The sequence below is a fragment of the Streptopelia decaocto genome, assembly GCF_964273445.1.
Source record: "Streptopelia decaocto genome assembly, chromosome: 26".
NCBI lineage: Eukaryota > Metazoa > Chordata > Aves > Columbiformes > Columbidae > Streptopelia > Streptopelia decaocto.
Genome location: NC_138681.1, coordinates 2,207,031 through 2,232,910, shown reverse-complemented (window position 1 = coordinate 2,232,910; position 25,880 = coordinate 2,207,031). Strand labels below are relative to the sequence as shown.

General features: G+C 57.7%; 2 protein-coding genes across 16 annotated transcripts in view; one reads left to right on the top strand and one right to left on the bottom strand.

Annotated features, from left to right (window-relative positions):
* The window catches only part of CRABP2 (cellular retinoic acid binding protein 2), a 355,112-nt gene that overhangs the window by 166,694 nt on the left and 162,538 nt on the right, over positions 1 to 25,880 (top strand). The gene's annotated exons all lie outside the window — the stretch shown is intronic.
* Positions 1 to 25,880, bottom strand: part of MEF2D (myocyte enhancer factor 2D) — a 75,703-nt gene that overhangs the window by 18,951 nt on the left and 30,872 nt on the right. For 10 of the 15 annotated variants that reach the window (XM_082073407.1, XM_082073397.1, XM_082073410.1 and 7 more), the window contains 5 exons: positions 17,063 to 17,348; positions 10,682 to 10,885; positions 3,857 to 3,994; positions 3,580 to 3,714; positions 495 to 705 (listed from right to left, as the gene is read on the bottom strand). In XM_082073407.1, coding sequence (XP_081929533.1) covers positions 495 to 705; positions 3,580 to 3,714; positions 3,857 to 3,994; positions 10,682 to 10,885; positions 17,063 to 17,116 — 742 coding nt within the window. In that variant the 5' untranslated portion in view covers positions 17,117 to 17,348. The remainder of the gene's footprint in view (positions 1 to 494; positions 706 to 3,579; positions 3,715 to 3,856; positions 3,995 to 10,681; positions 10,886 to 17,062; positions 17,349 to 25,880) is intronic. The other 5 variants (XM_082073399.1, XM_082073401.1, XM_082073402.1 and 2 more) reach the window with 2 other exon arrangements.

The window sequence follows — 25,880 nt, the reverse complement described above, 5'->3', positions numbered from 1 at the left end:
ACTTTGCACCCATTGCCCCTTGTCCTGTCCCTGGCTGTCACCAGCAGAGCCTGGCTCCATCCTCCTGACACTGCCCCTTTCCATCTTGATCCCCAGCAATGAGTCCCCCCTCAGGCTCCTCTTGTCCAGCTCCAGAGCCCCAGCTCCCTCAGCCTTTCCTCACACGGGAGATGCTCCACTCCCTCCAGCATCTTGGTGGCTGCGCTGGACTCTCTCCAGCAGTTCCCTGTCCTGCTGGAACTGAGGGGCCACAACTGGACACAAGATTCCAGGTGTGGTCTCCCCAGGGCAGAGCAGAGGGGCAGCAGAACCTCTCTGGACCCAGCTGGTCTCCCATCCAAGCACTGACCAGGCCCGACCCTGCTTAGATTCCAGATCAGGTGTTCTCAGGGTGCTGTGGCTGTGTATATCTTGATCCCCAGGATGCTCGGTGCCACACGCCCAGCAAGGGAGGATGTGGCCGGGGGGGTGCGAAGGGTGCCAGCATTGCTCACCTGCGCTGGCCGGCCTCTGCGGCAGCCCCGGGGACACCGTGTTCCTCTGCAGCGCCGGCTGTTGCGGTGACAGGAGCCGCGGGTCCGTCAGCGAGGATGTCACCAGGGACTGGGTCACCAGCGAGCTGCCCGGGTTGCTGAACTGCAGCGTGTTTTGGTTGCTCACCGGCACCGTCACCGGCATGGCGAAGTTGGGCGCGGGCACTGCGGACTGAAGAGAGAGCGGGGGGTGAAGGGGGCGGCGCTGCGGGCGAGGAGGGGGTGAACTCACTTTGAGCAAGTCTGATCCTGCATCACCTCCACTGCTGATGGGGGGGACAGTCCCGGCCTTCCCAAACTGTGTCCCTGCTGTGCTTGCCTCCCACCCACTGGCACCCTACAGGGATGCACCAGAGCCCGGATCCCAATGGGGAGGAGCAACCAGCTCTCCATTGGGACACACCAAAGCTTTGCTCAGCTCTGTGTTTATTTCAGCGCTCCCTTCACCCCACCAGGCAGCCCCAAGGATTTCCAAGCCCGTTCCTCATCCGGCAGGATATTCGGAGCCCCCCCGAGGAGCCAGGAGCGGGTGGCGGGTTCAGGCTGGCGTTGCTGCTGCTCGAGCATCGGCAAAGGGCTCGTTTTGCTCGGCACAGCCCCCAGGGATCCATCCTGGCACCTCCAGGAGCTGCTGGGAAGGAGAAGGAGCTGAGCCCAGGGAAGCAGCAGCATCCCTCGAGCTCTATCCTTGGCCACGGGTCAAGGACCAGCTTCACCCACCAGCGGCCCCGCTGGAGCCAGGCTCGCCGCGATTATCCTGCTCGTCTGTCTTATGTCACTGATTTGCTCTTCGTTAACAGGAGCAGGCACCTGCTTAGAGGCTTTAGCAGGGGCTTTGCTAAAGTCCCACTTTAATTTGCTCAGGGCTGAAAAGGGCCGGTTGGGACCATGGCGGGGCCGCGGCTCAGACCCCGCAGGGCGCAGGGAGCCCAGCGCCCCCCCATCGCAGCTGCGGAGGGGCCACTGCCCCCCACAAATCCACTCCTAGATGGGTGATTTTCTTTTGGGGTAGAGAGCAGGATGGGAGGAGGGAGCGGGACGGGGCTGGAACCCCCGAGCAGCCTCTCAAGGGCACCGCGTCCCTCGGGGACATCCCGCGGCTCAGCCAGGGGACGGTGGCTCCGGCGCCATCGCCGCCAGGACCGGGCTCAAGTTCCCCAGCCCTTTCCATACCAAAGAGCCACAACCAAGAGCCCTCCCTCTGCTTCTTCTGCACAGCTGCCAAACCCAGGAGGGGGGGACGGTTTTCTTGGGCGTTGCATGAGCGCCGAAGCGGAGTTGTGTAATAAATCCCTGCCAACGCCTCCGCGTGTGCGCGGCAAAGCCAACCCCAGCGCGGCACATCCTAAGCAGCACCGGGAGAAACCAGGAGGTTGATACAACAAGCGGAGAGCAGAGTTTTTGCTTTTAATCCTCATCTAGCCCATTGCACCTTCAAATAAGAGTCAGGTCCCACTGCCCCGGGAGTGGTCCAGGGTCCCAAGGGGACACATGGGGGGACATCAGCTTGCACATCAGTCCAAAATCTGGGAAGCGATGCACACACCAGCCAAACCTCAATTATTTCTGTTTGCGTGAAAAGCCGTCACAAACACCAAACGCAGGAGCCGCGCCGAGGCCTCTCGTTAGCGAACAAGGCTCTTGTTAAGCTTCGCCGGCCACCGGGTCTGGTTAGTTCTCACCACACACCAAACCAACCCAGCTGGTTAAAAGGGCAAAGCATCTTCAGTCACACACGCTCCACCTGCATCGCTCGGTCCCTCGCTGCGCAGGGAGGTTAATGGGGGAAGCAGATGCTGCGCCCCGGCTCCGGAACACCCACTGAATGGCACCTTCTGAAAGGACCTTAGGGCACGGAATGCTGCTTTACGGCACGTCCGGATGCTGCCGCCGGCGATGGAGCCCGCTCGGAGCCCTCCCTTTGCAGCACAAAAACAGACGCTAAGCAGTCCCTGCTTTCCGGGGTTGTTTCGCACCTTTGATGGGTTTGGGAGCTATTTCGCACCAGCAGCGCTTGCGCAGCCGGAGGGGGGCACATCAACCAGGGTGGAACCGGCCCTCACTAGTGAAACCGGGGAGGAACCTTCGGGAGGATGAGGTAGAACCAAGCCTAACTAAGCCTGGCCTAAACCCACTGCGAAGGGCCAGGCTTGCTGGCACTTCGCTGGCACGCCTGCACTTTGCTTTCCTTCACCCCCCCCCCGCTCACCCCGCCACGCAGGGGACGGAGATGCAGATTTTGGGGTCCTGGGGAGCGCCGCAGCCTTCACCTGCTGAGTCAGCGAAACGCAGAGCTGTCATTTCCCAAGACCCAATATCTCAGGAAAAACCAGAATTTTAACATGTGGAGGCTTGTAAAGCACAAAAGGGCCGATTTTCTTTTTGGCAAGGGGGGGAATGAGCGAGTGTAATTGTTGCAGTGCTGCATCCAGCCCTCTCTGCTCCCCGTTAATTACGGCTGCGGCGACTCGGGGCTAATCCCTCGCCTGCATCAATAGTCTCTGCTCCCTTGAACTAACAACTAATTTGCAACGTGTCCCCCTCTTCCTCCTCCTCCTCCGTCTCCTGACACAAATCCCTTTCGGCGCTGTCCTGATGCCACCCCGGTGACGGCTCCGGGATCACAGGCTAAAACCTCCCTGGATTTGTGCCACGGGCACCAGCTGCCCCAAGGGCTGGGTGGATTTGGGGGGAATTAATGTGGAATAGCCCAAACCCTGAGGGGCTGGCATCACCTCACACGGAGCAAAACGGGGGCAAAACCCCATTTTTAGGGTAAAAAGGGCAAAAAAAGAGGCTCCAACCCAAGCTTTGCAGCAAAGGAGCGGAGAGGACGTTGCAATGGTTTTCCCAAGAAGGGTCGTTCCTGCTTCTCCGGGTTGGAAATGGGGGGACCCTCAGGACCCCTCGTGTTTGACGCACGGGACGCGGGTGCATTCGGGGCTGGGGGGGCTGTGCGCATGGGCTCCCAAGCAAAGCCATGCAAAATCCACCCCCCCCGGCACCGGGAGGCAGCCGGGGGGGCCGCAGACCACCAGCTACTCACTGCGAGCCGGTAACTCTGCATCATTTTATCAAACTCCTCATCAATCTTTTTATATTTCTCCTCCGTCTGCGGGGTCAACGCAAACACTTCATCCCCTTCCGGGCTCTCGCACTCCCTGTGCTTCTTGTTCAGCGCCTGTTATGTTTTTTGGGGGGGGGACACGGGGGTGTCGGGGAGGGATTCGGGGTGAGGTTTGGGGGGAAATCGAACAGAAGAGAAACAAAACAGAACAGAGAATATATAATGAAGGTTTTCTGGCCACGAGGTGGGTACTTACACCGTAGCGCTTGAACAGGATATCCAGATCCTCGCTGCCTTTACGGTATTTATCCTCCATCAAGGGGCTCTGGTCTATGGAGTCATCGCCGTCGGGCTCCGGGCTGTCACAGCCATTAAACCCTTTCTTTCTTAATGTCTGCAAACACAACCGGGACAGTGTGAGATCTGCCAGTGGGGACGGGGAACACGGGCAGGTCCCCCCAAAACATCCTCCGGCTCACGCAGACCTGCCCTTGAACAAATTAATAGGGTGTCATTGACTTCAGTGGGGTGCAGGTTTCAACACTGGGGGTGTCTTTGATTTAGGAATTACACCGCAGGGATGGATGGATGGATGGACGGACGGATGGATGGATGGATGGATGGATGGATGGCTGGCTGGCTGAATGGATGGGTGGGTGGATGGATGGATGGGTGGATGGATGGGTGAATCGATGGGTGAATGAATGGATGGATGGATGGATGGATGGATGGATGGATGGATGAATCGATGGGTGAATGGATGGATGGATGGATGGATGGATGGATGGATGGATGAATGGATGCATAGATGGGTGGATGGGTGGATGTACGGATGGATGGGTGGAGAGATGGATGGATAGATGGATGGGTGGATGGATGGGTGGATGGATGGATGGGTGGATGGATGGATGGATGGGTAGATGGGTGGATGTATGTATGGATGGATGGATGGATGGACAGGTGGATGGATGGATGGGTGGATGGGTGGACGGCTGGATGGATGGGTGGGTGGATGGGTGGATGGGTGGATGGATGGATGGATGGGTGGATGGATGGGGAGAAACTTTGCTTCCCAAGGCTCTGTTTACACCAGAGCTGAATTTGGCCCCGTCCCAGCTCAGACTCATTTGTTACCTCCAATTACTACAATGACAAGGAGGGGAAATAAACCTGAATGACATCTGCTCTCCCGCTAAAAATAGGGAAAATCTTCGCACAAATATGAATCACAGTATCACAGAACCCCAGAATGTGAGGGGTTGAAGGGCCCTGGAAAGCTCATCCAGTGCAACCCCCCGGAGCAGGAACACCCAGCTGAGGTTCCACAGGAAGGTGTCCAGGGGTTGGAATGTCTGCACAGAAGGAGACTCCACACCCTCCCTGGGCAGCCTGGGCCAGGCTCGGCCACCCTCACCCCAACAAGTTGCTTCTCATCTTCCAGCGGAACCTCCTGTGTTGCACTTTGCACCCATTGCCCCTTGTCCTGTCCCTGGTTGTCACCAGCAGAGCCTGGCTCCATCCTCCTGACACTGCCCCTTTCCATCTTGATCCCCAGCAATGAGTCCCCCCTCAGGCTCCTCTTGTCCAGCTCCAGAGCCCCAGCTCCCTCAGCCTTTCCTCACCCGGGAGATGCTCCACTCCCTCCAGCATCTTGGTGGCTGCGCTGGACTCTCTCCAGCAGTTCCCTGTCCTGCTGGAGCTGAGGGGCCACAACTGGACACAAGATTCCAGGTGTGGTCTCCCCAGGGCAGAGCAGAGGGGCAGCAGAACCTCTCTGACCTACTGACCACCCCCTTCTAACCCCCCCCAGGTCCCATTGGCTTCCTGGCCACAAGGGCCCAGTGCTGGCTCATGGTCCCCCTGCTGTCCCCAGGACCCCAGCTCCCTTTTCACTGCTCCAGCAGCTCATTCCCAACTTACACTGGAACCTGGGGTTGTACAAGTATGAAAATAGAAACGACAGATCCAGGGGATCAAACCAGACTGCACCCGGTCCTGGGCGCTGGTGCAGGTGCTAACGAGGCCATTTCTCCTCCTTCATTAACCACAGGTTGGAGCGCAAAACCAGCAAGAAAACCCCAAAAGCTCCTCTTTCGGGCTCAGCAGCCAATTTGCAGATTGCGTTGCGCGTGCATATTTAATCATTCTATTTTCAAAACAGCCAAAGCAATTAGGTGTTATTATGGAACCCTCGCTTGCCAATATTTTATGTTTTGTTGGTAAGTCAAAGCTACAGAATTTCCTGGAAGTCTTGATCTCTTTTCCTGCCAAATTCAGCAGAGGGGGGAAAAAAAAGAGCCTTGACGATTTGCCTGTCTTCCGAAACACTAATAAACATCTCTATTTTGAGGCCAAAACGTATCCCGAAGCGGGTCTTCATCTACCTGCGGGAAACACGGCGCTCGAGACAGCCAAGCAACGATCCCCGGCTCTGCCTTTCCTCACGCTTTCCTTCCCATTCCTCCTCCTTCCCGCTTCCAGAGGGAAACCAGAAGGTGCAAAGAAGCACCAAAGCTTTCTGTTTCCCCACCGGGCTGCATCTTTTGGGAAACCACTGAGTTTTCATGGGAAGTAGATGAAGAAATCAGTTTTCAAAGGAGAAAAGCAGGGTGAGGAGCCCCAGGAAAGGAAGAAGGTGTGGGAGGAAACGATGCTCGACCAGGATGTGGCCACTTCCCTTAGAGGAGGGACCATCAACCGGCACAGGACCTGGGGAAGGCTGGATGAGGGTGAGGATGGAGGAAGAGGATGAGGATGAGGAGAGAGGAAGAGGATGAGGATGGGGATGGGGATGGGGATGGAGGAAGAGGATGGAGATGAGGATGGGGATGGGGATGGAGGAAGAGGATGGAGATGAGGATGAGGATGAGGATGAGGATGAGGATGGGGATGGGGATGGGGATGAGGATGGGGATAGGGATGGGGATGGAGGAAGAGGATGGAGATGGGGATAGAGATGGAGGAAGAGGATGGAAATTAGGATGAGGATGGGGATAGGGATGGGGATAGGGATGGAAGAAGAGGATGGAGATGAGGATGAGGATGGGGATGGGGATGGGAATAGGAAGGGGGATGGGGATGGGGATGGGGATGGAGGAAGAGGATGGAGATGAGGATGAGGATGGGGATGGGGATGGGGATGAGGATGGGGATAGGGATGGGGATGGAGGAAGAGGATGGAGATGGGGATAGAGATGGAGGAAGAGGATGGAGATGAGGATGAGGATGGGGATGGGGATAGGGAGGGAGGAAGAGGATGGAGATGAGGATGGGGATGGGGATGGGGATTAGGATGGAGGAAGAGGATGGAGATGAGGATGAGGATGGAGTTGAGGATGAGGATGGGGATGAGGAAGGGGATGAGGATGGGGATGAGGAAGGGGATGAGGATGGGGATGGGGATGAGGCTGGGGATTAGGATGAGGATGGGGATGAGGATGGGGATTCGGTGCTGGCAGCTGCCTCTGCACTTCACCGTCTCCTCAGCATCCTGCAAAATGCCTGATTTTACAGCACCGTGGGGAATGACATCCCCAGGAAGGCAAAGCAGGCAAAAATCAGCCCCCAGCCAGCCATCCAGCCAGGGAGAGGACAGAAACGGCTGCGTGACTTTCACAGGCGGCAGCGGCCCCGTGCCTGGTGAGCTCTGCTCCCATCCAAGCCCCTTATCAGGAGCTGGCACATCAGCCGGGCTGCGAGGAAACGAGAAGCGACAGCGAGGAGCAAAGCCGGCGCGATCCCGGCCCGGCGCGCACGTGGCGCCCAGCGTGCCTGTCTGGGGCTCAGCTGTCCCCCCCCGCCCCGCGAAACCCCCCTCTCTGCATTAAGAGAGATTTTCTCAGACTTAAAAGCTTGCAAGGGCCGGGACTTTGCCGGGCACACAGAGCCGGAGGGGCCGCGCGGCTCAATCCGGCTCCGACAGCCACTGCCGAGCGCCGGTGTGGCCGAAGGGTGGAGGTGGCTGCGCTGGGGACGGTCCCACGAGGCTGCCAGGGTGTTGAGTCCCTTGTGAATGGGGCCAGGGACGCTCACCCTGCTCTGCCTCTTGCTAAACACCCTGGCAGCACACGAGGGGGGGTCCCCAGTGCTCCCCGCATCTCCCCAGGACTAAAAAGCAACGGGGGGATCTCATGGTTAACGTTGTTTTAAATCATAATGCGAATGGACCAACTCGTAGCACCTGGAGCTGACGGCTCCAGCACCTTTGCACCCGGGAGCCCCTCTGGGAGGCTGTGCCAAGGCCTCGGAGCCACAGCTTGTCCCCCTCCCTCCAGGAACATGAAATCAAGAGGTTTCCACAGAATCACAGAACTGACTGGGTTGGAAAAGCCCTCAGAGATCATCCAGTCCAACCCTTGGTCCAACTCCAGTCCGTTTACTAGATCAGGGCACTAAGCGCCATGGCCAATCTCAGTTTAAAAACCTCCAGGGCCGGCGAGTCCAGCACCTCCCTGGGCAGCCATTCCAATCCTGACCACTCTCTCTGCACAGAATTGCTTTCTCATCTCCAGCCTAAATTTAAGTTGAAGCCCATGGCCCCTTGTCCTATTGCTGATGCCTGGGAGAAGAGCCCAATCCCCACCTGGCTAGAACTGCCCTTCAGGTGGTTCTAGAGAGTGCTGAGCTCAGCTCTGAGCCTCCTCTTCTCCAGACTGAACAAGCCCAGCTCCCTCAGCCTCTCCCCATAGTGCTCAAGTCCCTTCCCCAGTCTTGTTGCTCTTCTCTGGACCCGCTCCAGCACTTCAATCTCTTTCCTGACCTGAGGGGCCCAGAACTGAACACAATACTCCAGGTGTGGCCTCCCCAACGCAGAGCACAGGGGAAGGGTCACTGCCCTTGTCCTGCCGACTACGCCATTTTGGATCCAGGACAGGACACCATTGGCCTTCTTGGCCACCTGGGCACACTGGTGGCTCATGTTGAGCTTCCTGTCCATTAGTCCCCCAGGTCCCTTTCTGCCTGGCTGCTCTCCAGCCACTCTGTGCCAGCCTGGAGCGCTGCAGGGGGTTGTTGTGGCCAAAGTGCAGCACCCGGCGCTTGGCCTTGTTGAGCTTCATCCCATTGCAATCAGCCCATTTTTCCAGTCTATCCAGATCCCTCTGCAGAGCCTCCTGCCTTCCAGCAGCTCCACACTCCCTCCCAACCCGGTGTCATCAGCAAATTTGCCGGTGCCGGTTGCTCCTCATCCTGCCGAGATGCTGGCAGCACCGCTCCGGGCTACGCAGCTCCCGGAGCCACCGGCCTTGCGGGGAATGCAGGCGCCATCCCCCTAAAATCCACTGAAAACCATAGTCAAAGCTCGTGCCTTCACGGCTCTGCAAACGCTCAATGGCGGGGAAGCTTCCAGCATGCAAAGATACTCTTGGAGGAGTCAAGGTCAACCCGGAGCCACCAAGAAGCAGCAGATAAACTGGGTCTGTGCGCAACGGGGACTAAGCCCGGCCTGGGGGACCTGAATCTGCAGCAGGAGGGAGAGCGGTGTCCTGGGGGTAATTTGGAAGAGAAAACAGTAAAGATGTTAGAGCGGCCATATCCCCGCTCCAGGGTGAGAGGCGGATGGGGGGGATGCCCGAGCGGCCTCCAAACCCGCCTGGGTCTCACTGGGTTTCGCTCCGAGGCGGCTGTTGCTGGTGAAACATGCCGGGCTCGGCACATTTGGGCTCTTTTTCTTGCCATCACCAATATCCTTCCGCTCCCGCTGTTCCTCTCCTCGGCTTTGGATGCAGATCCAGCTTTTCATGTGGTGCAAACACAGGATTTCTTTGGGTGCCAAGGACTGTGTGTAACTTGTCGGCTTTGGAGTGTTTGCATCTTGGACCATAAGGGAACGGAGAACGCTGCCCAAAATGTTTACGGTATTTTTAGGCCAAGACAAATCTGTTCGGCGCTGCGAGAGCCGCGGGCTGAGCGATTCAAAGGCCGATTCCTCCAGTAGCGCTTTGGAGCAGCGAAGCCTCGAGGGGCGCGAGGTCCGATCCCCCCCGCTCAGCCACCGACGGCTCCATGGGTGCTAATTTATGGCTAATTTATGTCACTAATGACCCAGTCACAGCCTTGGTTTGCTGGAATTTGCCCGGTGTACAAGGCGGCTGAAAAGGAACAACCGAGCGGCTCCATGTTCGTAGGTGCTGCACCCTCCTGTGAGCCAAACACCCCGCGCTGAGCACGGTGATGCTCGAGCAGAGCCAGGGATGAGGGGAAAGCGCTGGGGAGGGTCGGGGGGTCACGGACAGCGAAGGGCGGCCGAGCTTCTCTGTGATGCTGCCAAGTTGGAGGAGGAGAGCGACCTTGATGTGGGCAAGGTTTGGAGCCGGTGTTCTCCTAGCAAAACCGTTCCTGGTGCTGGTGGGGTTGGTCGGACAGGACTCGGCATCCTCGGAAACCCAGACGAGCCTTCGGCAGCTCCAGCGAGGTGTGAGATTTGGCACCCAAAGGTCCTTCCCAACCCAAATTGGGTTGTGCCCACCTGACAAGCCCATGATGTGTGTCTGAAACCACAGACAGGACAAGGCCACCAGCTGCACCCCAGGGCAGCAGATGCCTCCAGATGCCCCTGGTTTGCCTGGACCACATAAAATCATAGAATCACAGATGGTTTGGGTTGAGGGGACATTTAAAGCTCCCCCAGTGCCCCCCCTGCCATGACAGGGACATCGTCACCAGCTCAGGGTGCTCAGAGCCCCGTCCAGCCTGGCCTGGGATGTCTCCAGGGATGGTTCAGCCACCACCTCTCTGGGTACCTGGGCCAGGCTCTCACCACCCTCAGGGCAACAATTTCATTCTATCCAGCCTGAATCTCCTTCCTTTAGTTTCAAACCATCGCCCTTGTCCTGTTACAACAGCCCCTGCTCAAATTAAAATCCCACAAGCAAACCTGCACCTCAATTTCACAGCAGTAAATCAACACATCACCTGAGACGGCTTCAAACTCCGCCACTAAGAACTGAGGATTTTTGTTGGCTGGACCAAAACCACGCAAAACAGACCTAGAAGTGGGTGTCTGAGATCCGCTTGCTCCCATCCCCACCCGGCGCCGGCTCCACCATGACGGCAAAGCCGGCGAAAGGACGAGCAGCCTCACCTCGATGATGTCCGCGTTGGTCCGGCTCTCGTGGGGCTCGTTGTACTCGGTGTACTTGAGCAGCACCTTGTCCATGTCGGTGCTGGCGTACTGGAACAGCTTGTTGGAGTGGTTGAAGATGATGAGGGCGATCTCGCAGTCGCACAGGACGCTCAGCTCGTACGCTTTCTTCATCAAGCCGAACTTGCGCTTGGTGAAGGTGACCTGGAAGCAAGGAGAGCCATGGTCAGGGCTGCGCCCGCGTCACCCCAGCACTCCCAAGGCAACCGCAATGAGCCCGGGACGAAGAGCAAAAGGAAGAGGAAGGCAGAGGGATCCCCCATCCTCATTTCCCCAACTGGACAACCCCCCCAAGCTCTCCTCTCACACCTCCCTCTTCCAGCCGCTTCATCCCGCTGCTTAATTTGGGATCCTCCAAAGGCAAACACTTCCCAAGCACAAAGATGATTTATCGGCGTTGGAAATGGCATCTTGAAAATACATTTCAGCAAAATCCCCAGCAGAGCTGCCATCTGTCCGGGGGCCGCGCGTTGTTGGGTTTGGTTTTAAGCTGAATATTCAAGCGGTGGAGATCTCGCCCCCTCTTGCTGCCGGAGCCCTGAGAGAACCTGACCCCAGGGGCTGCAGAGCTGGGGGTTCGGCCACCCCGAAGTGGGTCAGGGTGCTGCCCTGCACCCCCACCCACCCCAACCCGCTCTCCTGCCTCCCAGCACCCACTTTTGTGGGAGGCACCAGGCTCTTGCCATCCCCATAACCTATGGGGCCATTTATTAACATCACCACCCTACCGCGGTCACCGTGACCGCGTCCCCTGTCCTCCCAACCTGCCCTGCCTAATGAGCCCTCATTAGAGCTGTCGGCTAACGAAGCATCGCTTGCAGGCCTGATCCTGGTGAGCTGGTTGGGGGATGGGGGTGGCAACAGAGTGGGGTGTGGGTTCCAAACCCCCTCCAGACACCAAGCAGACATTGGGTGACACTTCCCAGCCCACGCTGAGCTCTTGTCACGACGTCCTAACGGGACCCAGCGGGTCAGGACGGAGCTGACCCCCCCCGCGCCGACCAAAGGTTCAACGCTTGGCCAGTGCCCTCTTAGCAAAGCACAAAAGGAAACTAAAAGGCAAATAAAAGCAGGGAGGTCAGCGCTTTGCTTTCAGCATCGCTCTGGGGGCGAAGCAGCATCACGGGGAAGCGCTGGAGCTGCGATGTCCTTGGGTGCCCAGAGCTGCTCCCTCGCTGTGCGCACACACGGGGGGGCCTGACCCCGCTCGGTTTAAAGCTGAACAGCTTGAATTCACAGCGTTGAGCGAGGGGAGCAAACGAGGCTGTTGCCTCCGCTCGAGTTAGTGGCTTAACCTGCAGCTTCCCCGTGCGCTGATGAGCGTTGCCGCGCTGATGCCACCGCGATGCCACCGGCAGCACCCAGCGGGTCCTGCGCCCAGTGCCCCGGTGATGGAGCCGCATCCCTGGGGCAGTGGGGGCAGAGCAGGGCAGCCCTGGGCACAGGGGAGCTGCCCCCCCCCCGGCCACCTCTCAGAGATGATTAAGCAGTAACGAGATTCAGCTCTAATCGCCTCATCCGCCGGGAGGTGCTGGGCCGGCACCCCGCACCACGTGCGCCCGCTCGCACCGCGGTCGGGATGCGAGCGGCGGCGCTCACGTTGGCAGCGCAAATTAAATTACTTAAGGGTGGCATCAGCATTTTCCCCTCGCTGGGGCCGTCCCGGACCTCTCAGCCACCCAAAATCGCTGCTCCCAGCGCCGACACTGAGCCAGCAGCACCGCGCTGCAGGTGGGACCCCGGCCAGGACGGGCACCAAAGCCAACCCGGGGCTCCCCAACTGCGTTTCTGGTCCCACTAGAGAACGGCTTCACCACCGCGGGTGGCACAGCGTGACTTGGCCGTCCCCACTGCGATGGTCCCGCTGCTCCGGATGACGCCCTGAGATCTGGAGCCTTCAATGGGGCAGTTCATAGCTCTTTTGTGCCCCACTGTACCAGGGTGGAACCAAAGTCCAGGTGACTTCACCTCCACCAGCTGGGGGGGCAGGAGGGGTGGGACCCGCGGTCAGTTGATCGGGTCCTTAACGGGACCATGAGTCAATGGACAGGGTCGTTAGCAGAGGAGGTGGGATGAATGGGATGAAGTTCAATAAGGCCAAGCGCCGGGTGCTGCACTTCGGCCACAACAACCCCCTGCAGCGCTCCAGGCTGGCACAGAGTGGCTGCAGAGCAGTCAGGCAGAAAGGGACCTGGGGGACTAATGGACAGGAAGCTCAACAGGAGCCACCAGTGTGCCCAGGTGGCCAAGAAGGCCAATGGTGTCCTGTCCTGGATCCAAAATGGCGTAGTCGGCAGGACAAGGGCAGTGACCCTTCCCCTGTGCTCTGCATTGGGGAGGCCACACCTGGAGTGTTGTGGTCAGTTCTGGGCCCCTCAGGTCAGGAAAGACATTGAAGTGCTGGAGCGGGTCCAGAGAAGAGCAACAAGACTGGGGAAGGGACTTGAACACTATGGGGAGAGGCTGAGGGAGCTGGGCTTGTTTAGTCTGGAGAAGAGGAGGCTCAGAGCTGAGCTCAGCACTCTCTAGAACTACCTGAAGGGCAGTTCTAGCCAGGGGGGGATTGGGCTCTTCTCCCAGGCATCAGCAATAGGACAAGGGGGCATGGGCTTCAACTTAAATTTAGGCTGGAGATTAGAAAGCAATTCTGTGCAGAGAGAGTGGTCAGGATTGGAATGGCTGCCCAGGGAGGTGCTGGACTCGCTGTCCCTGGAGGTTTTTAAACTGAGATTGGCCATGGCACTTAGTGCCATGATCTAGTGAATGGACTGGAGTTGGACCAAGGGTTGGACTCAATGATCTCTGAGGGCTTTTCCAACCCAGCTGATTCTGTGATTCTGTGAGGTGCCCAGAGTAGCCGCAAAGCATCTGGACCATGTTATGCCCACAGCCACATCTGACCAGACTATAAAACGGGGTTCCTGCCGAAGTCCCCCTTTGTGTGGTCATCTCGGAGCAGCGCGTCTGTGAACTGGAGCCCCCCCTTTAGACTGGGACGCCGTCTAAGGAGACTCCCCAAGATTGAGAGCGTCTCACCTCGTTTGGTGAGTGCTAATTTACTGGATATATCCTTAAATAAGTCCTCGCCTAACCAGGCAGTGTTAGTCCTCGCCTAACCCAGGCAAGTGATTATTTCTTGTGGGTACCCTGGGCTCTGGTTTGTTTCTTGTGTGTGCACGCACACCGGGGATCCTCACTATTTGCTGTACCCCAATAATCTCCTCAACTGATATCCAAACCTCTATTTTATGTTGTCAGAGCGCTAATTAATTGTATAAACCCTGTTTCTGGTCGGTTTATTGGCCGCACTTTTCCAGCCAGAATAAAGTCTGGTTTGGAACTTGTTGCCCGCCTAAAAGTGATTTGGGTGCCCCGGTGCCACAGCCCCAGGAGCCCTGGAGAGGAACACACGCAGCATTGCCAATGACATGGGGGGAACAGCCACGGGCGGCTGATCCTGCAGCTGCTGGTGCCACGGACACCTCCCCAAAACCACGTCGCCGTGTGCCACGAGCCCAGAGGCCAAACCCGCGAGCGAGGGCGGCTCTTGGCACGGCCGCGGTTTGGGTTTTGCCCTTGAGAAATGGAGCTCTGGGCAAGGTATGAGGTTACTCATCCAAGAAATCAGCCACCAGCCTGAGCGGGGTCAAGCAGAACCCAAAGCACCGAATAGAAAGATGTCTTTGCGAACGAGGGGATGTTTTCTCTGCAGAGAGGGATGGGGTGGAGGAGCAGCGCTCTGCCTCGCCGCCCGCGCTTCTTGCAGGGAAAAGCAAAGATTTGCCATTTAACCAGCCTCGCCGCACAAAAGAACCGGCTAATGTCACCCTGCACGTGTCCATGACCCCGCGCGGAACCCCAACCCTGCCCCGACCGCAGAGGGGCCGTGGGCACGAGCCTCATCTAGAAGAATTAACCTTGTAAGTCTAAGAGGGTAATCAAATCTCATGCTTCAGGGCCTAAGCCGATCACCAAAGGGGTCAGGAAGGAATTACAGCCCCACACTAGCAGGGGATTTTTGCCTTTCCCCTGATGCAGACCATATTGGCCGTTGCCAGAGTCAGCAGGCCGGCCCTGAAGGACTGATGGTCTGATCTGTTATGGCAAATCCCCTCCAGTAATTCCTCTAATGACATTAGCGACTCTTACTTGCTCTCCTCTCCCGGTTTTGGCTTCTGCTGTCATTCTGGTCTCCTCTGCGCGGCTCAGGGTCTGCGCACCCATGGCAGCGAGACCTGGGTTGGGAGCAGGGCCGGACTCGCCGATGCTGCATGTTGGGTGCAAGACGCATGGGAAGAGCTTCACTACCCAGCAAAGGCTCGACCCGAACTCCACCTGCGGTCCACAGCACCTCGGCGGCCCCAAATCACCCTTATTGAGCAGAAACCCCGGCGTGGAGAGCGGCTGTGACTCCACAACACCCACGGACACGTTTTGTCCGTGACAACAGCAGGAGAGGAAGGGAAGATGCACAAGGTGAAGCGAGATGGGCTATTTCTGAGCCTAGAGAGCGGCTCCCGGCATTGCACACACACCATGCAAGGCAGGAGGGGTTTCAATCCCCCCCTTTAGTGGGGTTCCAGCCGCCCCGGAGCTGGGGATGGAGCAGCCGCTCCTCATGGAGCGTCCTCTTGTTTCCCAAAGAAAGGGAGCAGTGAAAATAACTGACTGCAAAGCCTGCGCTGACGCCCAATTTAACAGCTGCTGCTTCGCTGACACCCGACCTAAACAGGGCTGGAAAAGCAAAGCGATCCGTGCGGCGCTTGTGCGGAAAGGCCGGGATGGGGAGCGATGCTCCTGCGTTGGGTTTTGGAAGAACCGGCCCTGCCGGGGATAAAGCTGCTGTCAAGGGAAAATCAGCATCCTCCAGATGCACAGATTGGGTTTTGGGGATAAAACCTGACACTTAAACCCAGCGCTAAGCCCACCTGGGCTTGGTTTAGGCCACGGAGAGCTCAGCGTGTCCGCCCCCGGCACCACGAGCGGCTCGACGCCCGCAGAAATGCCTCCCGGCGCTTGGCTTCTGCCTTTGGCACAGAGACGCTGCTTTCCCTTCCCAAAGGCTTATACAACAGGCTCGGCTGTGCCATCCGCCTCCAGCATTACCAAAGATTTTCCGTCCGTCCGCCCGTCCGTCCGTCCCAACGCCTAACGGGGCCGCGAGGCCGCGAATTGCTCCCCCCCAGACAACACCCGCCAGCGCTGCCCCATAAAACACACCCCAGCGGCTTTAACGACCCCCAACACCCTAATTATGGAAATAAACAGCGCCACGAGCAACCAAAAGCATTTTACACCCGCCCCATCCCCATCCCCCAAACAACGTCGTAATGAAGAAAACCTGCAGTTTTCCATTGTTTCGCTGCGGAGCAATAAATCAGTTCATGCTTTTTAAGCATTAGGAATATACGCTATACATATATTTAGTGGTAGGTCAGGCTGGGGTATTGCAGGATGGGAAGACCCAAGGCATAGGGTTGAATAAACTCAGGGACCACGGGAGCCTGAAATTCTTGTGGTTATGGGGAAATACATGGACGGATTCATCACCGAGCAAACCTGGGCCAGCCCAAAAACCACATTAATTAGGGGAAAATGTGTTGTTCTTTTTTGTCTGGGATATACACGTGTATTTCTACACACGCTTCAACACAGAACAAGAAGGGTTAGAAGGGGGTGGTCAGTAGGTCAGAGAGGTTCTGCTGCCCCCCTGCTCTGCCCTTGAATAAAGGGTTTAGTTCAGATACTATCAGGATATACTTGGGGAACGTATATATATACATACATGTAATATATACAGCCATAGCACCCTGAGAACGCCCCATCTCATCTGATCTGGGAAGCTAAGCAGGGTCGGGCCCGGTCAGTACTTGGATGGGAGACCAGCTGGGAATAGCGGGTGCTGTGGGCTGAGCCAGCACTGGGCCCTGGATTCATATAGGTTTTCCAATTAAATAAAAGAATACTTGGGGTTGTTTGCGTTGAGAAAAGTGGATACTTGCGGCTGTTTTCGATTGGAAAAACCTCACGGAAAATGTCAACTGAAATATATTTCGTGCAAGGCAAAAAAAAAAAAAGGCAACTAAGTGAGGAAGATGCTTCTGGAAAAGCGCTTAGATGGAAAGTCCAAGGCACGGCAGAACGGGGCTGTTTCTCTGCATTGGGGATCCGCCTGGATCCAGCGCCGCTGCTGAGTTTGGCCCATCTGCTTCGTTTAGGGGTTGGGAGGGAAAAGCGCCGCTTAGGCCAAAATGGGATGGAAATGGGTGGGTTTGGAAGCGGAACCCTTCAAATGAGGGGGGAGGAGGGGGAGGCACCGACCTGCCGGTTGCGCTCGTCCGTGATCCGCTGGATCTGGATCTTTTTTCTCCCCATCTTGGCGGGAAATCGGCGCGGCGGCCGGGACGACTTGGCTTCAGGGCAGGGGAAAAGGAGCCCCCGTTTTAAAAGGCTTTCATGAAAGGGCGTGGGGGGCTTGATTTTGGTGGATGAGAAAAGAAGCCAACAAAAAAAAATCAAAATGAAAAATAAAAATGAGGTCGGCGTCACTCCTTGCTCAGTTCATTGTCTCCTCCTGTGTGGCCGGATCCAGCGGCTGCTCAGAAACCTGCGAAAAGAGAGAGACAAGGGGTGAGAACGGCTGTCACCAAACCCATCCTAGAGCTGGTGCCCTCCCAGCATCCTCCCAGTATGACAGAGTGACAGAATGACAGGGACTGGATGCCCATCCAGTGCAATCCCTGGCCTCAGGGCATCACCGGTCCCAGGGCATCACTGGCCTCAGGGCATTGCCAGTCCCAGGGCATCACTGGTCCCAGGGCACCACCAGTCCCAGACCATCGCTGGTTCCAGAGCATCACTGGTTTCAGAGCATCACTGGTTTCAGAGCATCACTGGTCCCAGAGCATCACTGGTCCCAGGGCATCTCCAGTCCCAGAGCATCTCTAGACCCAGAGCATCACTGGTTCCAGGACATCACTGGTCCCAAGCCATCAGTGGTCCCAGAGCATCACCAACTTCAGGCCATCGCTGGTCCCAGGGCATTGCTGGTCCCAGAGCATCACCAGTCCCAGGGCATCATTGGTCCCAGAGTATCAATGGTCTCAGGCCATTGCTGGTCCCAGGGCATCGCTGGTCCCAGGGCATCGCTGGTCCCAGGGCATCGCTGGTCCCAGGGCATTGCTGGTCCCAGGGCATCGCCAATCTCAGGCCATCACTGGTCCCAGGGCATCGCCAACCTCAGGCCATCACTGGTCCCAGGGCATCACTGGTCCCAGGGCATCGCCAGCCTCAGGCCATCACTGGTCCCAGGGCATCACTGGTCCCAGGGCATCTCCAGTCCCACACGCTGCTGCTTGGGCTGGCCCAGCGAGCAGAGGACGCAGGTGCCGCGCTGCCACAAGAGCATCCCCCGAAGGCGGGTGATACAGGACGAGCCAAAAGGAAGACGACGACTTTTGTTTCAACCACCCAGAGTGGCTGCTTGGCATTTCCACCAGCAGCCCACGCAGGACAGAGCCCACAGCCACGAGGCCGGGGAACAACGTGAGGATTTTGCACATGCAGAGAAAATACGGTGGAGGAGGAACTTTCCACCGAGTTTACTTTGCATCTTTTCCCCTTGGAGTTGCCATTTCTTTAAGCTGCCTGTAAAATATTCACCTTCACCACCTTCAAAACCAGCAGCAGCAGCACAAAGTAGCAACATCCAGCATCCGGACCCAGGGCAAGACGCTAATTCTTTCCTTGTGCTACAGCTCTTGGATAGAGAAATCTTCTGAAAAGACAGTGGATTTACTGTCCAAACCAGAGAGGAACTCTCCAGAAGCAACAATAAACACTGGAGAACAACGGGCAGTAAATTGAAACCGAGTGAAAGGAAACATATTGGAACACAATTCATTTGTGGGGCTTCTTCACAGGATGCTCCGGTGGCCAAAAGCTTCGCGGCATTCGCGGAAGAGATGGGATGTTTGTAAGGCTGAGGAGAGGCTGCCCTCCAAACGCATCCAAACAACCCCCTTCTCCTTGTCGTCTTGCTACAGATGGGGTTTTGGGCTGGGTTTATTTGGTTTTAGGTTGGGTTTTTTCCCGACCTATATTTGAATCAGGTATTCTTTCATGTTTCCTGCCCAGGTGGTTGTTTCAGAAATAGTGGCCACAGGTTCAAGTTTCTGAGCAGCATCTGCAAGTGTAAGAAACCTGGAGAGATTCTCCGGCTCCTGCCCATGCGCCGGCAGCACCGGAGAGCAGCGCTGGAGCCACCCAGCAGCACCCGCCGTGCACCGAGCACTGAGACCAGCACCCCAGAGCAACCATCACACAACGTCAGGGTTGGAGGGCCCTGGAAAGCTCATCCAGTGCAACCCCCCCGGAGCAGGAACACCCAGCTGAGGTTCCACAGGAAGGTGTCCAGGGGTTGGAATGTCTGCAGAGAAGGAGACTCCACACCCTCCCTGGGCAGCCTGGGCCAGGCTCTGCCACCCTCACCCCAACAAGTTGCTTCTCATCTTCCAGCGGAACCTCCTGTGTTGCACTTTGCACCCATTGCCCCTTGTCCTGTCCCTGGTTGTCACCAGCAGAGCCTGGCTCCATCCTCCTGACACTGCCCCTTTCCACCTTGATCCCCAGCAATGAGTCCCCCCTCAGGCTCCTCTTGTCCAGCTCCAGAGCCCCAGCTCCCTCAGCCTTTCCTCACACGGGAGATGCTCCACTCCCTCCAGCACCATAGCCCCAAGCAGCTCGCCTTGCCCTAAGCCTGACCCAGCGCTGGCCTAAACCAGACTTGGGCTGGCTCAAACACGAGGTGCAGAGCAGCATCGTGCTCGGGGCCACCCCGGGCGCCCACAACCTCGCCGCCATCCCCAGTGGTACCCGTTTCCATGGCAACCATCTCCGCGCAACCACCGAGCATCTCAGCTGCAGCGCCCCGCGCCGAGGAAGCGCCGGGTCCGAGGGCATCACAAGGGACCTACAAATGTCACGGGCACCGTGCCATGCGAATGGCACCGACTCGTCCCATCCCTCATCGCCACCCGGCAAATTCGGCAAAGGGGAAATTCGGCATCGCCCCAGGGAAGCACCCGAGAGCACCCGCATCCTCCCTCCTGCCCTACGCCCCCTCGCACAAGGATGACTATCACAGCAATTAACACACATGCCAATTAGCGACAAGCAGGTGCTGGTTAACTCTGTGCTGAGTAATTCATACCCAGCTCCGAGTAAATTGCTTTAAATTGGAGAGACGGGTGGGGGAGCGGAGTTGGCATTTTGCAAATGGGGGAAGAAAGGAAAAGCAAAGAGGAATCTCAGCTGGGAGATGTTTTTACAAAACAAGGGATTTAGGGGTGCGGAATCCACAGCTCCAAGAGCTGATGTCTCTTCCAAAGCCTTAGGAAGATAAATAAAGGCAAATGAATGCAGCCTTTCCAAAAAGGTTCTTCCTTTCGAGCGGTGGCTCTGCGTCGCTTTGCTCTTCCCATCGCGCCCCCAAGGCACTAATGCATGGGGAGAAATACACGGTGTGAGAACTGATGGGAAAATTGGGATAGGTTCACAGCGCCATTGGTTCAAGGGGTGTTTTCCCATCTCCATCCCCAAATCGGTTTCCCCAGGCAGGGCCAGAAAAGGGAGGAGGAGAAAAACGCTGCCACAAGGGCCCAGTGCTGGCTCAGCCCACAGCACCCGCTGTTCCCAGCTGGTCTCCCATCCAAGTACTGACCGGGCCCGACCCTGCTTAGCTTCCCAGATCAGACGAGATGGGGCGTTCTCAGGGTGCTATGGCTGTATATATTGCATTATGTATATACATATGTTCCCCAAGTATATCCTGATAGTATCTGAACTAAACCCTTTATTCAAGGGCAGAGCAGAGGGGCAGGAGAACCTCTCTGACCTACTGACCACCCCCTTCTAACCCCCCCCAGGTCCCATTGGCTTCCTGGCCACAAGGGCCCAGTGCTGGCTCATGGTCCCCCTGCTGTCCCCAGGACCCCAGCTCCCTTTCCCCTACGCTGATAAGAAATAGCTGGGGATTATTATCATTATGCAGAGCTCTGGGGAGACCTTAGTGCGGCCTTAAATGAAAGATGGGGACAGATTTTGAGCTGGGCCTGTTGTGATAGGACAAGGGTGATGGTTTTAAACTAAAAGAGGGAGATTCAGGCTGGACAGAATGAAATTGTCGCCCTGAGGGTGGTGAGAGCCTGGCCCAGGTACCCAGAGAGGTGGTGGCTGAACCATCCCTGAGACATCCCAGGCCAGGCTGGACGGGGCTCTGAGCACCTGAGCTGGTGACGATGTCCCTGTCATGGCAGGGGGGGCACTGGGGGAGCTTTAAACGTCCCTTCAACGCAAACCATTCTATGATTCATTGAACCCAGCCCAGCAGAACCAACATTTTGGGGGGCTCAGGGTTAACCCTCATATGGAAACAACTAACAACTCACCACGTGGACACCTTCCCCTGCTCGTAACATCTCCGCACGAGACCGGCTGCGGCACGACCCCAGCGCACAACGGCTGGGGACGGGTTTGAGAGGCGCAGGGTTCGTCCCGTCCCTGCGGCACGAGGGAGCTGCAAACCAACCCACCAGCTCAGCCCGCCACGGGAAGTGGTTTCCACCGCCGCGCTGCACCGAGCGCACACCAAACCCTTCGCCGCGGGGCGGACGGGCCGGTGAAGCGAGGGAGCGATGATGTTCCGGTGGCGGCGAGAGCGGCTCCACACCCAAACTCGCCACTTTGACCAAGAAAAGCGGCAGCGCCGCGGCTGCGCCGGTGAGGGAGCAACCCGGCAGCACCGACGCCGAGCTCGGGCTCCACCGCTGCAAAACACGCTTCAAAGCAATTGCAGATAAAGCGCAACCAAGGTCTCCAAAGCTCGGCTCGAGGCTCTCGGGTCTCACACCGAACCAACGGAGCCGCTTCCCCGCTGCGGCCGGGCTGGACTCCAGCCCTGAAGGCCGTGGACTGAGCTCAAGTCACCTCTTGAACCCGAATGTTTAAGCGCAGCTCTTGCTTTCCTGTTTCCTTCCTCGCTGTCGGCCCAACCTGCCTTTGTGACTTCATTGTTGCTTTTTTTTACCATATCCTCCATGCTGACACCAAGGCCTTTTCGTTTCCTTCTTGGTGGTTTGTGGATCTGCAGGAGCAGCTTCCTCCTCCTCTACAGAGCGGGGAGAAACCCCCCGAAAACCCGGCGCCTGTATTCAGGTTAATGTTGCTCATCCTAACCCGCAAAGCCACCGGTGCCGTGTTTGCCGTCATCCCACCATCATTCCATCATCATCCCACCATCATCATCCCACCATCATCATCTCACCATCATCCCACCATCATCATCCCACCATCATCATCCCACCATCATCATCTCACCATCATCCCACCATCATCATCCCACCATCATCATCCCACCATCATTCCACCATCATCATCCCATCATCATCATCATTCCACCATCATCATTCCATCATCATCATCATTCCACCATCATCATCCCACCATCATCATCCCATCATCATCATCATTCCACCATCATCATCCCACCATCATCATCCCATCATCATCCCACCATCATCATCCCACCATCACCATCCCACCATCACCATCCCACCATCATCATCCCACCATCATCATCCCACCATCATTCCACCATCATCATCCCATCATCATCCCACCATCATCATCCTACCATCACCATCCCACCATCACCATCCCACCATCATCATCCCACCATCATCATCCCACCATCATTCCACCACCATCATCCCACCATCATCATCCCACCATCATCATCCCACAATCATCCCACCATCATCATCCCCCAATCATCCCACCATCATCATCCCACCATCATCATCCCACCATCATCCCACAATCATCCCACCATCATCATCCCACCATCATCATCCCACCATCATCATCCCACCACCATCATCACACCATCATCCCACCATCATCATCCCACCATCATCACACCATCATCCCACCCGGCGCGGCTGCGGGACGGGGGTGACCCCGGCACCCCAGGGGCTGCTGCAAAGGGCCGACGCAGCCATGCAGGGACACGGGGACGTCTCCAGAGCGTGGCAGGAGCGCATCCCCAGCGCCCATGAAGGACTCCAGCTCGCATTGTTTAGCACCTCTTTATCTCCAAACCGAGATCAAAACCGCACAAACATGCTAAAGTCTCCTCCAAAGCTTCTATTCTGGTTTCAGGATGATGCTATCTGGGTTCCTGTGTCGAGCCTCCAGCTGCAGGCAGGGGGAGGGGAGACAGAGGAAGGCGGCCGAAATGCGGCTCCGGAGCAAAGCTCCTGCTCGGAAATACAGCTGCAAAGCCTCCCCGGGGCCGAATCCTGCTCAGCCAGCAGGTGTAAATCCAACAATCCCTCCCGCGCACCTGGAGCCTGCGGGAGGGCCCCGATTTCCCCCAAACGGCAGCAAAACCAGCGGCTCAGCCCCTCCTGGCCGTGCAGGATCCATCGCACCGGCTGCAGGTACAAACCTCGGGGGGCTCCGGGCGACGCTGGATTCAAGCGGGTCCCCGAGGGATTTCCGAAAGACACAGATATTCCTGACCCAGATTCGGGAGCTCTCCGGAGAAAAGCAGATGCCAAGCGCGCAGGCAGCTCTGCTGAGCTGTAAGGAACCGCGCGCCGCGCCAAGACCGGCGCGGTCGGGGGGAAAAGCAAGCGCAGCTCCTAAATGATGCTGGAGGACCAGGATTTGGGGGAGGTTATTAAACTGGGGGTGATTTCCCCTGCAGCTCGTGCGTCCATTTGCAGCAGCGTGGACTCAGACAACGCGCAGCAAACCAGGGTGACGGCACCACCCAAAGCACTCCGGTCAGTCCCCTGCAGCCCCAGCCAGCGATGCCGTCACAGCCAGCACCGCAGAGTGACAGCGGGGACAGCCGGTGACCTTCCCTGCGCTGCCAGCGTGGCCAGAGCCGGCAGCGCCCGGCGGGGACGCGGGCAGCTGGCAGAGCCCTGGGCAAGGTCACCGGCCCGTGGCCACGCTCAGCGCTGGCCAGAAGCCAACCAGGGGCCGGCCAGCACCCCGCGCCAAGGCCAGGATGCGGCCTCGGGGAGGAAAAGCCCGTGGGATGGGGGCGAGCGCGGATTCACAGCCCCTCGCGCTGTGCGGGTTCCCGGGGGCAGCGGGTTCGGGAACAGCGCCGGAGCGAGGATGCAGCCACGGGAAAAGCCCCACGGCATTGAGCAGGGACCATGGCGGTGGCAACACGGCAGGGCCACCGGTCACCGGGCCTGGCTGCGGTGTGGGCACCCCATTATGGGCACAGCCCCGCCTTTGCCAGCCCTGTGCCACCTCTGTCCCCATCCAAACTGCATCCCCATCCAATCACAGAATCAGAATGTGAGGGGTTGGAGGGCCCTGGAAAGCTCATCCAGTGCACCCCCCCGGAGCAGGAACACCCAGCTGAGGTTCCACAGGAAGGTGTCCAGGGGTTGGAATGTCTGCAGAGAAGGAGACTCCACACCCTCCCTGGGCAGCCTGGGCCAGGCTCTGCCACCCTCACCCCAACAAGTTGCTTCTCATCTTCCAGCGGAACCTCCTGTGTTGCACTTTGCACCCATTGCCCCTTGTCCTGTCCCTGTTGTCACCAGCAGAGCCTGGCTCCATCCTCCTGACACTGCCCCTTTCCATCTTGATCCCCAGCAATGAGTCCCCCCTCAGGCTCCTCTTGTCCAGCTCCAGAGCCCCAGCTCCCTCAGCCTTTCCTCACCCGGGAGATGCTCCACTCCCTCCAGCATCTTGGTGGCTGCGCTGGACTCTCTCCACAGTTCCCTGTCCTGCTTCAATCCAACCTCCATCCCCAGGGAGCAGCAGCCGGAGCAGCCGAAGTTGTTCCCCTTCCCTCCACTCCTCCATCCATCCATCACCAGCTCCAGAGCTGGAGACCGGGGGTAATTTTCCCCTCTGCACTAAGTAGGGTTTTCTAAATGAAGGGAAACGAGAGCCCATTATCCAGCTCCGGCGCCCACCCCCACGGCTCCCTGCAGGGCATGAAATAACCACCTGCCAGCTCCCGGAGCCCCGCGCCGCCGCAATGATATCGCAGCTTCCCCTGTCACTATTGTCAGAGCAAAATTTAGATACCTGGTAATGAGGAGGTTTAATATGACAGATGAGAGGTTGACTCATTAAAAAAAGAGAGGAGGAAAGAGAGCTGAACTGGGGGCTGGATGCTGCGCTCCCAGCCCAGATGGAAATGGGGAAGGCTGTCAAATCCCCCCCACGGCAGCGGGGAGCGGGAGCAGCGCTTGACCCCCGTCAGACCCACAGTGGGGACTTTGGCTGGTGCTGAGGCCACGAGGAGGAAAAGAGGGGGATGGAGGGGGAGGAAGCGGCTGCAGTTTTGGGGCACCCAGTCCAGCTCCCCCTGAGCTGCCTCCCCTCCCCGCAACAGGGGGGTCAACCCAAGGAGAATCCTCAGCATCCAACATCAGGCGTGTTTTGCTTTTAGGGTGTTTTTACAGTAAGACGCAAACCTGGGGTGGGGGCACCCAAGGCCCCCAATATCAGCACCCGGACCCCAATGTCATCCCCCATCTGCTCAGACACCCAAGGGTGCACCCCGGGGTGCACCCAGCGCGGTCCCCAGCACCCTCGCCATGCCCAACAATCAGCAAGTCCCAAAACACAACGTGCCAAAGGGGGACAACCTGCTGCAGGATCCCACCCCCCCCACATGGAAATGGGGTCCCCAGGGGCGGCTCAGCACCGGGAGGGGGGCGAAACCCTCCCCGCAGGGATTTTCGGGGCTGTCCATGCAAGGGGATGGGATTTCCCGCACTAGCACAGGGGATAAGGCTCTCCCCATGGTGGGTTTTACCCAGGGGAAACTCCATGAGACCCGAGAAGCCGGAGCTCGGCCCTTGAGCACAATCCCAAGGGCTCAGCCCGTCCCCGAGGGCCACCAAGAGCTTTCAAAGTGGCCTCCCAAAACCACTTCTTATTTTTCCCTCCCCCAAGCGCTGGTGAGTAATAGCGGCCACGCTCCAAGTCACGGGGCCGCTCATTTATTTGCATCTGCCAACCGCTGACGGCGCCCAACGCGGCCATTGCGCCCAGCACATCTGCAGATGCCAAGGCAACGCAGAACCAGATGTTC